We start from the raw sequence: 14,642 nt of genomic DNA on the forward strand, positions 1-14,642 counted from the left end.
TGTTTGTCTGTACTCTGCCGGAAACTTTGTTGCTGTCTGGGGGCCAGGTTTAAGTTCCAATCTGCTGACATCTCTGTAGTTTGACAGCGTGTATAACTAACAAAAGCTGCCGTCATTTGAGTCAAAACCATTTAATTATTTCCCTTATGTGCACCCTACATGCTGACGTTGCGTGAGTGCAAGAGTCGTTAAAAATGTGCCAAGAATTTCTGAGTTGACATTACTCAGAAAAAACATTTATCTGTCTCCTTTGAAATATGAGAACATAGACTGCGTTTCACTTGTTTAAACACCCACAAATTTCCATCAACACTAAAATATTCTTTAAGACATAATCATCCAAAAGCCTAAATCCATCACTACTGCTGGCTTACTCTGCTGTTGAAAAGGAGAAGAGGAAAAGCCCCCTTGTTCATTTCAGTTGACAACTTTGACACTTGGTGGCAAGCGTTGAGGCAAATAGTATTTGAATAAAGCTCACAGCAGGAAAAAGAGTGCACAGCAGGAATAATTCAATTTGCAATGGATTTATTAGATGTAAAAACATATTTTACCGTACAGTATTATTAGCAGATGCTGTACAGAATGGAGTTTGCACACATTTATGGCGGAAAATAATTCCAAATGTACCAACTGCATGTAATATCAATGGCTTATAATTGTGTTGAATGTTGAATATATGTTTGATGGCAGGAATGAGCTCAGCAATGAAAAGCATCTATGTCTTCGGAAACGAGACTCATGTTTCCACAGCAACTGTAATTATTCAGCAAAACCCACCACATAACTAAATGCATAATCCCTCTAAAATTAACATTTAAGTGTGTGGCCGTGTCTGTATGTGCAGGGGCCCCAACCTCTGCCTGTATTTTCTCCTCTCTTATTATTTTGCTGTGTTCGAGACGTTTCTGGGTGTCGGCTTATGGGCAGCGGGGGTGAAGCCGCCAGCCAATAACAGGTGAGGTGGGGACTTTATAAAATGGTCCCAACCAGGTCACAATGGTGTCTCTTTCCTCTGCTCTCTGTCTGTGTCATGGATGGCTGAAGAGCTGCAGGTCTGTGTGTCTGTTTGACCAAAACTAAGGGTGAGCCCAACACACGCACATGCGTGCACACACACACGCACATGCGTGCACACACACACACACACACACACACACACACACACACACACACACACACAGGCAAAGCAAAGAGGCCACAGAGGGCAGGATGAAGCTGCGATTTGGCTGCATTCACACAAAATCTGGTAATGCGACACCTTTCCGCAGTGTTCTGTCAACAATCAGAAAATAATATCTTATGTCTCATTTTCTAGACTCTCTCTCTCTCTCTCTCTCTCTCTCTCCCTATCCCTCCTCCTCCTCCTCCTCCTCCTCCTCCTCCCCCCTCCTGTTGAGCTGGGGACAACTTTGAATGTTGGGTTTACAAGAGTAAGTGAGAATTGCTGCATAGTATATACACTTTTAAGTGAATATCAGAACACACTGGTATCAAGATCATATATTTGAGTTTGTGTTCCTCCTCCATGGCGCTCACTCTTCACTCTACAGCCCTGTATGCAGCACTGATAATGGAAAAGTCACAGCCCAATCTTCATAACCACATTTCGCTCATGATGCCACACAGGAGAACACAAAGGTTGTCCTCAGTAGGCTGCAGGCTGGTTCGGGGGGCAAATTAATCTTTGAATGAATCTGACTCTAATAACCACTTGAATGAATTAGCTAGGGGAATAACCCCAAGCCATTCCAAAAGAGAGGAAAGCACGGTTGTGTGTTTCAGGCTCTTTCTCCTCGTCAGTGTAAATCACAGTGAGCAAAATGAGGAGCAGCCCCCGCCCACTCAACCCCCGGTCTCTGGAGAGGTGTAACTGTAGGGGTTTGGAGAGAAGAGATGAGCTCTCTTGAGAGATTCAATACGAGAGAATGTAATGCCCTAGGAGCCGCAGGAGGATATTAGCTTATCTGAGAGAGGGAGACAGGGCAAAAAGAGAGAGAGAGGGAGAGAGACAGAGAGACAGAGAGAGAGAGAACTGTACAGACTGAACATACAAAATCCACCATCATATTTGTGTCTATGTAGTCCTCTGTGACTCGTGTTATCTCTGTGTGCTTACAGCACCACAGCACTGCCAATGAGGTGAGCACCAGCATGAGTGTTACAATAATCATATCATCTTTAACAGGCGGTCTGGCTCTGTGTCTGAGAGCTACGGACACCACTGTATGATTATTTGCATGTGTGCGTATGTCTGACCACAACCATTCTGTCAGTCTAAAAGTGCTGGCTGTCATACATTTCATCACATATATTACATAAAAACAATCCAAATATAGCAACTATGTTAGTGGAGATAAGGTTTTGTATAAACACTAATCTGGTAACTGATAGCAGACCTGGTTTGACACATGCCAGGTCCAGAGAGCTCTGAGCAGCTCTGACAGTGTCTCTTTTTTTATTGTCTTTTATTTATGGACACACACTATTGCCTCTGGGGAAGACAATGAAGCCACATGACTCAGAGCTTTACAATGACTCAGTGCTTTACCTTTTACAAAATGATTCCCTTTTTACAACTGCAATATGCAAGCACAATCACTGTGCAGCCTTGCAACATCACTCCGGAGACACTGTATAAATCATGACATTGTTAAATCATGTATTTCACAAACTGTTGTTCTTTGTAAATGAGAAAAAACACATTTTCTTTAGTTGTGACTGCAGCACTGACCAAAGAGACTATGTTTTTGAGTTTTTTCATTTTGTAAAGTGATACTTCATAGATTTAATAATTTCTAACGAAGCAACTCAGCTTGAAGTAGAATATATTTAAGATTGATACTAGTCTCTGTATGCTAAATATGAAGCTACTGCCAGAAGCCGGCTAATTTAGTATAGCATAAAGACTAGCTAAATCTGTCTGCAGATAGTAAATCAGAGTTTATACCTCTGATTAACTAGTTTGTTGAGGAAGTATTTTTTGATAGCACAAATCCAGTTAGTGGCTCCATTTAGAGGTGGATGTAAAACCTCATCTTCATTAAACTCCACAGAAGTGTGAGGAATAACTTACAAGTGTTACAGAAGAAAGAAAATAAGGGAGATTTGCCTACCTCATCGTAAGTGTAGCGATAGTCGGCCTTCTTTAATTTCAGATCCCATAGGACCACGATCCCAGCCTCATATCCAATTATAAGCTAGAGAGGAAGAGCGACAGGCTGTCAGTTAGATGGTTAGGAGAGATGACAGAGAGGAGATAGAATAGACTCCATGATGGGCGGGAAAAGAAGTCATACATTTGACATTATCGCGCAGCATGAAAGGACACCAGGTGTAAGCAGACTGTGGTGGCTCACGGAGAAACCTGCCCACCGTGGGTCACAAGACATGATGCGAAAAGAGGACTTATTTATAGAACTTCATGTGTGTCAATAAAGCAGATCAACTGAAATGAATTGGCCCTATTAACATATGCGCTATGTGTGTGTATGTATATATATATATATATATATATATGTGTATATACACATATATATGTGTATATACACATATATATATATGTGTATATACACATATATATATACAAATATGTATATACACATATATATATATACATGTGTATATATATACATGTGTATATATATATATAGTAATCGATCTCAGCCAGTCACCTTACTCATATTGCTAAAAAGCTTTTCAAATCCTAGTGATGTATGAGAAAAATAGCTTAACCAAAATAGAGAGCAGATAAAGAGAGTATACAGTATGGAGAGAGCAAACAAGCCTCAAGTCAAGGATTTAATATTGTCTATATATTGTATATTCTCACTGCAACAAATCAAATACTGAACCGTACTGTCACGAAAGTAACAAGACCTTGCTGTTTGTGAGGGTGTTTTTGATGTTGCGTATATTTGCATGCGTGTGTGGACAGAGAAGTATTGTCGTTTACCTTTCCCTCATCCATGGGGTTGTCACTTATATGCACAACTGGTCCAGGGTGAGCCTTGGAGGACCTTATGACAGAGACAAAGAGAGAGAGAGAGACAAATGAAAACAAGGCCATAAACATATAGTTCTCTCACATAACATAGTGAAGTATGGAGTTGGGTTAAGGTGGAAAGGAAGTGTCTTTGAACCTGTGTAAGGTCCACCAGGGAGGACAGATCTGCCAATCACTCCAAGGCTCTAAAAGGCTGTTCAAAGACATAAGCTCAGTTAAGGTTGTGATGGATGGCACTGTCAGGCCAGACAGTCCCCAATGGCTGTGTATGTGCGTGTGTCCGTTGCTGTGTGTGTGACCATTTGCATGTTAGCAGACACAGCACAAAATGCCCGGCTGCCCCCTCCTCTCCTCCTCCTGTCTGTGCTTTACCCTCCAGACAGCCTTATGTCAAATCTCCTCTCTCTGCGTGCCACGTGGCTGCAGAATTTACCTAACCTGCCCTGCCTTAAAGAGATGATGTGGCTGCAGAGCGCCAGAGAAGGTCACAGCTGAAAAAGGGTGACTGTTAGAGCCTTAAACATAACCCCAATACCAGGGAGCAAGGGCAGGGGTGCCCAAAAAGGAGAAAGAAAGTAAGGAGCTGTAACGAAATGGAAGTAATACAGAAGGAGATCATGGATTTTGTATTTATTCAAGTCAACAGTGAAGGACAAGGCACGCTGGTGATATTATTACATATCAAAACTGTGTTTAGGGATTGAAACGCTCCTTGTTAGCCTGCCATCCCCCATCTCCTTCCCCTAGTAGCAGAGAGGCAGTCGGGGAAGAGGGGTTGTTTCGTTGAATATGTTAATCTAGTCTGCCTGCCTCATTGATCTTTTATCTGATTGAGGTTTGTGCCAGTAAGAATCTGAGGCCCCGACCATGGCCCTGAAATATGAGGAGCCTAACTTTGCTGAGTACTGATGGGTCCGTAGTGCTGTCCGTGGTGCTGAAGTAGCAGAAGGAATTGTAATTGTATAGCGTATAATACACTGTAAACTTGATAGCAGGTGGGGGGTAGGGTTGCACAATCAAGGTTATTCACGATTATTCATTCACGTTTGGGGGAAGATATTTTTAGTGCACTTCCACATTTATAAAACATTGCTTTTATGCTGTGCTACAATCCTGCTGGTGTAAAAATATTTGCTTCAGTTTGAAAAAAATAATACAAAATATATTTGCAAGTTGCGTTGGGATGACCCCTGTGTTAAAAATGTACAAATCGCCTATTAAGTACAAGCAAGGGGGAGAGAAGGATACAATCTACTGTCTGCTTGCGTGCATGCCTGTGTGTGTATGTGCACGTGTGTTTGTCTGTGTGTGTGTGTTAAAAGGTAGCAGTTAGTGGGCAGGCAGGCAGTCAGTCAGATGTCTCTATATTTAGCCTGTTTGTGCCAGAGCCTTATTACCTAAGCTCTGCTGCAGCTGGAGCTGTTGATTTATCTAATCCCCCTTCACTGCCTGTCTTTCAGCTAACAGTCGTCCATAGCAGAACGTTCATGCGCGCGCACACACACACACACACACACACACACACACACACACACACACACACACACACACACACACACACACACACACACACACACACACACACACAAATGCATTTGCATGTCGGCAAAGTTAAGAGACATTCACCCCATTTGTAAAACCCACGTCCATAACAAACAATTACCCTCTTGGTGAATTACAAAATGCAACTTGCATAAAAAGCCGCCTGTCCCACGTGGTTCATTCTCTCTTGTTTTAGAATTTCATGCGCAAAGTTCTCCATCTCCCTCCGTGAGACTCTGTAAACAACTGTTGTTATACAGTAAATAAATCTGACATTCTCAAAATACATGTTCAGGTTTGGCGATGAAGGAGTCGCCATGGCAACAGAGGCAGAATGGGCAGAGCACAGACAGGCTCCCAAAACTCATCCATACTCTGCCACAAACGCACAAACCCATCCACACACACACACACACACACACACACACACACACACACACACACACACACACACTACACACACAAACACACACAGACAGACACAAACAACTTCAACACGCTCCTGTAAGCACACATTTCTGACTGCGTACTGCTAATGACTCTGCGTTTTGCATACAAAGTAAAAAAAGGTCTTCGGGGACAAGAACAATTGTGGAGGCGTGAATAAAAGAACATGTGTGTCTCTGATAGCTTATGGATGTTTTAGTGTTAATGCACACTGCTCTACTACTAGTTATGTCTATGCATACTGGTTTGGCTGTGAGCATGCCATTATCCTTATGGCATCATTCACAGTTATGGGGACCACATTCTTGTCTTACAATTACTGATTTAAGGTCTTTCATGACAAACACACACACACACACACACACACACACACACACACACACACACACACACACACACACACACACACACACACACACACTGGAGTTAAACTAAATGCCTCATGGCAAATATAACACTTAAAATATCCGCCCCTTGGCACCTTCAGTTAAAAAAAGTCATATGCTATAAACCTTTAATGCACCAAATCCTTCTTTGCACCTCAAATATTCATCCGAAACGCAGTGATGCCTTCAGTACTTTAAGGAAAGGACCATTTGTATGTGTGCACACACATGCACCGTAGAGAAAATGTCTGTGGGTGTGTAGATGACGCAGGGGGGTGTTTAAGCGAAAGCGAGGGTTCACCTCCCAGAATTTTAAAACATCTCTTGAGTGCAGGCTCACATGTGCTTACACACATACAATTAACAATAAGTGAATACAAAAAAAAACTAAAAACAAGGACTTAACTACATACACAGACACACATGTACAGTGAAGTCCTGAACATGTGTAAGGTAGCAGAGGCACAGTCACCACTGCGGCAACATGACTTGAAAAGCCTGTTTGCAGCCCGACCGTACCGTATGTGGCCGCATGTCACCTTGGACTATGATTGTGTGTGTGTTAATGCATAGGATACACATGTTCAAGATGAAAGTGCTGGCCCAGCCGTACTGAGTGCATGCAAAGTTTTTCAGTGCATGAAAGAACAAAACTTTAATACTAAATGCTCTGACCAAAACAGTAGCTTTTTGCATTAGATCCCCTCCTGCTGTGGACTGATAAGGCCATTGACAGCTCAGCTGTGAGACACAGATTTCTGCTCCCTGTTTAAAAGCTTACTGAAAGACAGCAAAAGCAACAGAAACAACCATTATGTGACGTGTTGCAGTTAAAAGAGTTGGATCATTTGGGGAATACACTTGTTCACTTATCTGTCAGTTAAGTAGGGGATAATGCCCTTCGAGGTGTCCATAATCAGGAATTAATGGATCTGGCCTCCCCTCAGTCCATTAAATCCTGATAATTGACACCTCAAAGGGCATTATCCTGCTTATACCATGTACTAAGAAAACAAAAAGTTTGACCATTCATTTATATTTGCATATGAAATCAAAATCAAATATTTTGACTATGTGACGTGTGTTTCCCTGTTAACCGCTGAGGCCTTGTTAATTCCTGGAACCATAATTACCACAACGTTTGTATGCAATGAAAATGTTACTGCTCCAGTAACTTGTATAGGACAAACTTTAGATATGACTTTACATCAGGGAAATAGTTCTCATCTGCTCAGCAAAGAGAAAAACACTATGTTAGCAAGATTCAATAACATTGGGTACAGTTGAAAAGAACCAGACTGTCTATCCAGCCATTGTCCCCAAATGTGTAGTTAAATAGTGAATGAGGTGTGAAACGATCACTAACGTTAACTTGTTTTACACCTCGAAAATCTGGCATTGTAACATTCTCTCAAAAGGGTTGTAGCCTTAAGTCTGGTCCGGTGTATTTTGGACCAAATTTGTCTCCAGTTGCTCCCGATACTGCTGCTTATATAGGTTTAGTTTTGTATTATACTTACTGTAACTAAATAGAGAAATTAATTGATTTGGAATCCAAGACTGTACCTTATGAATTATCATATGAATGCTAATCAATGTGCAAATTGCACAATAACTGAGTGCAAATCTTTATACTGTACTGAATAGACAGATGTGAATCCTCAAAATGATTTGTAATGTCCACCTTTCCAAGTGCAAAGGGTGTTGGAGGGCCGGGTCCCCCAGGAAAGGTCACCACAGTTCTGGGCCTCCATCTGCAGCCTGGGGTCGGTGACGCTTCCCTAGTAGGGCACTACTGTACCAGCTGAGGACCACGCATGTGCATAAAAACAGAACGCAGGAACATACGTTTAAGCAGGAAGAATAAGTAATTACAGGGTCCTGAGTGGGAGAGTGGGATGAAATAAAAGAGGACAGAATAGGCCTCTGGCCAACATGTTCACGTGAACTATGTGTCATAGCAAGCTGTTAACATGTTACCACTCCTGCCCCACTTCTCTCCAGCCCTCTGTTCCCAGTGACCATCTAGCTGAATCAAAATCAAACCCACAGACAGATGCTGCCAGGTATAAATATATAAATATTCTTGCATATACAGTGCATACATAAAATGATGCATCATGTGAACAAACACAGATTCACATGTGGCCTTATGGCAATGTCCTTAATGCCTAAAGCTCTGACTGAACTATAGTGCCTGGCAGTTGTTTATGTACTGTAATATATGTGAGTCATACAAACACACAGAGCACTGGGCCAGGCCAGGCCATGCCAGGCCTGGGGCCACTGGCACAGCTACTGCAGCTTGTCTCCAAATAGCAGGGCCCAAGGGAAGATGACCCCGGTACACATCATATTCTAGACTCATTGCAGCAATCACAATAGAACAGAGGTGTAGAAGGCAGGGCGGAAAAGAAAATCTTTAAAAATGCTTTTAATAGCACGACATGTACTACCAGTTTATCACAATAATACTAATGTAGACAACTCCAAGTGTTCAGCTGATTATACTGAAATATGACCCAGCTTCTAAATTCAAGTCTGCAACACAAACAACTTATTGTTTAGTCTAAAATTGTCTTCAAAATTGTGACAAATGCCTAGTTCCCAAAGCCTGATGGGACCACTTCAAAACGCTTATTTTAACAGTTCAAACCCTAAAAGATAATCAATTTATGATGATAGAAAACAGAGAAAAGCATTTAACATTTTTCTCAATCAATTATTTAACCAATTAATCAATTCGAAAAGAGAATAATTGTTTCAGCACTACAATAATTCCCGTTCATTTAGATCAAGTACTACCTTCTTCTGAAGACAGAGTCAGAGAAGAACAATGGGAAAGTTACAGAGGCTTTTGTACCTGGAATACCGCTACCCTACCAACCCCACAGCTGGAAAAGAACAAAAGGAGAAAGAACAAGAGAATCACATCACACCTCTCTGATCTGGGTCAAAGCAAACCACAAACTTATACATATAGACATATATGCAAACTGAGAGCTTCTGTAACAAATACATGACTCAATTACTGGCACTGTCGCCATCTTCAAGACACAGTATCTCATATAATGTGTGTGAGGGATTGAGGCACAATAGATAGAGGAAGATCCTTTACAATAAATGTGCAGGGCGGAATGGATGGAAACCACAATATATCAAAGAAAGTGTTGAGATTGAACAAAGCTGTTGCATGTACATGTTTGGGTGGGTTGAAGAAATGGAGGTAAGGTAGAGATGTATACAGCTCAAATAGCAGGTCATGCAGGTCAATATAGATCAAGATCAGTGTGAACTATATATACTGTACTGTATGCCACTTGTAATTTGTAAGTACATGTCATTGTAAAAAAATAAATGAAAATGTACATATGTATTATTCTGGACTAGCTATATGCTAAATGTGCTGTAATGTTTACAGCTTCTGAAATCTGTGACGTGGAGATGGTGATATTGAGGCCGTTCTAAATTTCCACTTACAGGCTGTGGGACCTTTTGTTTCATGTAAAAGTGTTCAATTTCTATTCTAAGACAAACGGCAGTGTTATGGAAAGGCACGGTTTATGGTTCAAGAAAGTCCCGCGCACGGTTACTTGCCAAATGTGAGTGAGAACAGGTGAATGAGATGCTAAAAGCACTTCATAAAAGGCAATCCAATATTTCAATAGTTGTATGTTGATTTAATTATTTTTCGCTCCCTGTACAATTTTTTTAACATATTTTTTACAAATCAAGCAACTGTTTCCAACATTAAAAGAGATGTATTAACTTTTACTTTCATAGACATCAGGAACAGTTTTGGAATGGAGGAGGTATTTTTGAAATAATATGAGGATAGTCGGGGAACAAAGCATATTTCGAGGTGAAATATGGTGAAGAGAAGTGAATGGTACCGTAAAGGTGAAATGAAAAACAAGGAGAATACAGTCTAGCAAAGAAAAGTGTAAGTTATTGCTTATCTTTTAGTCAAGAAGAACTCCTGTATCTACCTCTCTATCGTATCATACACATCTCCCCTCTTTCTCATCAATATCTCTCCTTGCCGTCCTCTTTTTTTCTTTAATTGAAAACCTTTTCCTTCCACCTCGTTATCCTCACTGCTCTGCCCTCTGTTACCTGCATTTATCCCTCTGTCGCCACTCCATTCCTCTATCACCTTCCTCCTCTGCATGTCCTTTACCCCAGGCAAAAGCCCTGTCTCATCCATTCCACTCCTGTCTCCTCTCTGTCATACACCCCTCTCCCTCCCCCACCCCTCACTCTCTCGCCTTTACTTCCCTGCAGCCCTGTCGTCGAGACGAGACGTTGGTGTGTACCATACACTGATCTCGGCAGACACCTGTTCCACCCCCTCCCTCCTTCCTACATCTTTTCCCTCTCTCCTCCCACTCACACACATGCACAGAAGGGGATGAGGGGGAAAGCGTGAAGCAAAACGCTCCAGTGAATAATTTAAGTCTCTACAGCAGGGAACCAAAATGGAGCCTGTCAAACTGACAGATCCATTGAAACAGCAAAGAGACAGGTCGCTCACTACCTGGAGTCCGATACTGTGCCTGAAAGTGATCTAGACTGACTAATGATTCTTTCTTATCTCATTATATTTATCACAATAACCTTTTGAAAGGTAAAATGCTGATTACACTGCATCACTTGTCTCACTTAAGTGCTGCAAGGTGAGTCAATAGACCCTAGGATCAATGTTGCAGTGCTAGTGATATGAGTTTGATTCCTGCAGATTTCAAATATTGATCTGTGTATCAGGGATTCACTGTGGATGAGAACCCCCTCCATGCCGCACAAAAACCTGCACAGCAGCATGCTAAGTTTGCAGTATTTGAAGAAGAGGAAACAGAGGAGAGCAAATGCAAGGAACATCCAGGGCATTAAGAGTGGGAGGCAACATCAGAGGGTGACACGTGGGCAGTTACACTCACAGTTCAATGGCTTTGTTCCACATGATGACGTAGCCTGAGAGCATAAAGGACTCCACATTGACGAGGTGGATGTTCCCTCGTTCTGTGCCGATGTACAACCATTTACTCTGGAAGGGCAGGTGGCAGAAGGTTATTCTGTGAAGAGAAGGAGACACGAGTTAAAAAAAAGTAGCAGGGAATGACAGAGGAAGAGGAAGGGTGGATCAGGTAGAAACAGGGACAAAGACACAGACGGCCGAGAGACAGAAGCTTCTTGAAAATCACTCAACGTCCTATTATAACGAGAGACAAATTATGCGAAAACTGTGAGAGGATTATTTACCACTCCATCGGGTCGAAGCAGTCGACATGAGAGTGGCAAACCAAAGAGATCTTTGAGTCATTCAATGAGCCACCTTCTATCAAGACCTCCAGGGCACGTGAGGGCAAAGAGACACCTAGAATTCTCCTGTTTTCATCTTCACTTCCCCGTCTACTCTTTTCATCCATCCATCAGACTTAAGTTTAATGAGAGGTTAGAAACCCTTCTCTCCTTAGCTGTGGCTATCCATTCATCTTCTCATCCCTTTTTCATCATTTAGCTCTTTCATCCATACTTCAATTCAACCCTCAATCCGTCTGAGGAATAATAATGTACAACCTTGGTAATCCGCCTTGCTAATATTTCAAGGTCGCCAAGCTCCTCCAGTGATCCTCTTTATTCTGCACGGTGCTTTGAGCTCCACCTGTGGACTTCAGAGGCCCTCATCTATAAGACAAAACCCCTGGCTCATCAGCTGGTAAACACTACCCAAGTAGGGAGAGGAATTAAGTTGAAACCATCTCTTTTGACTTTCTTCTGTATCCATTACTTCCAACAGGAAGGAAACACTGGAGTATTTCCTCTGCGTTCATGACAGATTGGCTCGTATTTAGTAATGGGATTACTCTGCACAACAAGTTGAATATCCAAATGTAATATCTGCTGTCAAAGATGCTTGAGATACAGTATGTAAAAAAAAAAAAAAATCTTGTGGGATCTTGTCAGAGATGAATTAATATAACTAGCATTAAACTCAAGACCCTGTGCAGTATTCAAGGAGAGATCAAGATAACCACTTTCCCCATGCTTCAATTACTCTTTTCAAACTATATAACATTACAACTATGTTGTATTTATATATATATAATAAAAAATAAATATTATTTTCTATCAACATAAATTGTTTTCGCTACAATATCCACTCCTAACTAAAGCATGATTAACAGGTTTATGGTTCAAGTAAAGCACCTGGTTAATAGGGAAAGAGTCAACAAAATGTAGGATGCTGGACTCAAACTCTGGTCTTTGAGTCTCTGGTATGAAAGTCATGTGATTTCTACCTGCAAAGTGTAAGAAAGTGACACTTCCTCAGCTTGAAACATGTGATCTGGGCAGCAATTATTTTTCCTCCTGAACATATTCAGCAAAGGATGCTAGAAGTTATCAGTATGCATGTATTCTGTCATAGAAAGGGTTAAACATAAACCTTGCATTATACTGTATAAATATACATACACTCAATAGCACAGCAACACATGGATTTGTGTAAACATGTCCTTGCGGTGACTTTGAGTCCCTGTGAGTTTTAATGTGCAATATGCCTCTCTCCAGGGCTGTATGGAGAGTAGCAGCTCCTACCACCCCCCCCCCCCCCCCCCCCCCCCCCCCCCCCCCCACACACACACACACACACACACACACACACACACACACACACACACACACACACACACACACACACACCTCCTCTGCCCCAGTATTCTGCTCCAAAAACATGCATATATTCATTTTTGGGGAGGAATTGGGCAACTTGACATACATCTCATCCACACAGTCTAAAATGTACACAGACTCTCAAAACACTCAAACACACTAACCTACATTTGCATACAGTATTTACAAACAGGAATATGGTCTGTCTTAATCAAATATGAGAGTAATACTGTAGGGGTTGCACATGCTCAGCTGATGATGCAAGTCGACTTGCATCATCTTCACGATCTTGCAATCCGTTCTCCTACTAAATATTCATGTGCTTTGCAAAAAACATATTGGAGGAAACGTAATTTGTAGTTTTGCAAATTAGTTGTTCATGAACATGATGTTTAGGGTTGTAGGAGCACGAGATGACTACTGTACCATTATCAGTTGATTAGTGATACGCACACATTCTACAGACTCACTACCGTTGAGATGAAGAGCCGCATGACTTTTCATGACAACTTGTGGCGGACTGTCCACTAGATTTGATGTCTTTTTCCATCTGCACAAACAGATGTGCCTCATCTATGCATATGAGGGTTTGAGTGAGTGCATGAGTTGGTTTTCAGGGTTACAAACACTGTGTGCATTTATCTCTCTTTTCATGTACCTGTACATGTTTGTGTTTGTGTACGTTTGCATGTGTACATGCTTCTCAGCAACCGATATGAACTCACGTAATTACATATGTTCTGTAAATATATGTTGCTTACAGGCGGCACACCTTCGGTTCTGCCGTGTGAAGACAATGCAGAAGTGTCTTAAAATGTGCATTCTCTCTACTGACCAGCAGGGGGCAACTCCTCGGGTATCAGAAAGAAGTTTGATTGTATGAAAGTCTATGAGAAAATTACCTTACTTCTTACTTGATTTATTCCCTCACTAAACATTGTAAACACGAGTGTATGGTCTCAATCGCAAGGCTCACGTGTTCTTTAATAAAACATGATGTTCATTTTGTAAACGGTCCATTTTAGTAGTAAAATACCATTAAACAAAGTATGCTTTAGGGCAGGTTTACTGTGATTGACAGGTCTCAGTCATATACAGCGTCTTTACGTCACTCCTCCGGATTCCAATTATGCTAAATTCCGTTCATTGGTTGAGAAAAACAACTTGGCAACGGACGTAATCCAAGATGCAGATCCAATGGGTGACGTCACGATAACTACATCCACTTCTTTTATGCAGCATATGGTTATATATAAATATGTTTGATCTGTGTATGTGAGCACATACAAGCCAGCTGATTAAGTGTCTTAGAGACAGTACTAGAGGGCCGACTGAGAGGCAGTGGCAAGACGCATATGTAATTATACAAATTTGCTCGCAATTTAGCAGCGTGTGTGTGTTTCCATTTCTTTGTGTGCAACCAATTGTTTGTGCAAGTGTGCAAGTGTGCTTTTGTGCGTGTCATTGTGTTCACACTTGTTGTGCATGCACGAGTGTCCTGCTTCAAGTAGTCACGACGCATAAAGGCAGCTGCCAGCTCGCAGGCTCAGGCCAAACACATTGCCTCAGAAATGACAGACGCCTGCCAC

General features: G+C 41.6%; 1 protein-coding gene across 1 annotated transcript in view; it reads right to left on the minus strand.

The window, feature by feature from the left end:
• LOC306734199 (syntaxin-binding protein 5-like) overlaps positions 1–14,642 on the minus strand; it is a gene marked incomplete at its 5' end in the record, with an annotated part of 78,274 nt that overhangs the window by 26,598 nt on the left and 37,034 nt on the right. The window contains 3 exon segments of the mRNA XM_079215536.1: positions 3,117–3,200; positions 3,956–4,019; positions 11,319–11,453. Coding sequence (XP_079071662.1) covers positions 3,117–3,200; positions 3,956–4,019; positions 11,319–11,453 — 283 coding nt within the window.

Source organism: Taurulus bubalis, assembly GCF_910589615.1.
Source record: "Taurulus bubalis genome assembly, chromosome: 3".
Taxonomy (NCBI): domain Eukaryota; kingdom Metazoa; phylum Chordata; class Actinopteri; order Perciformes; family Cottidae; genus Taurulus; species Taurulus bubalis.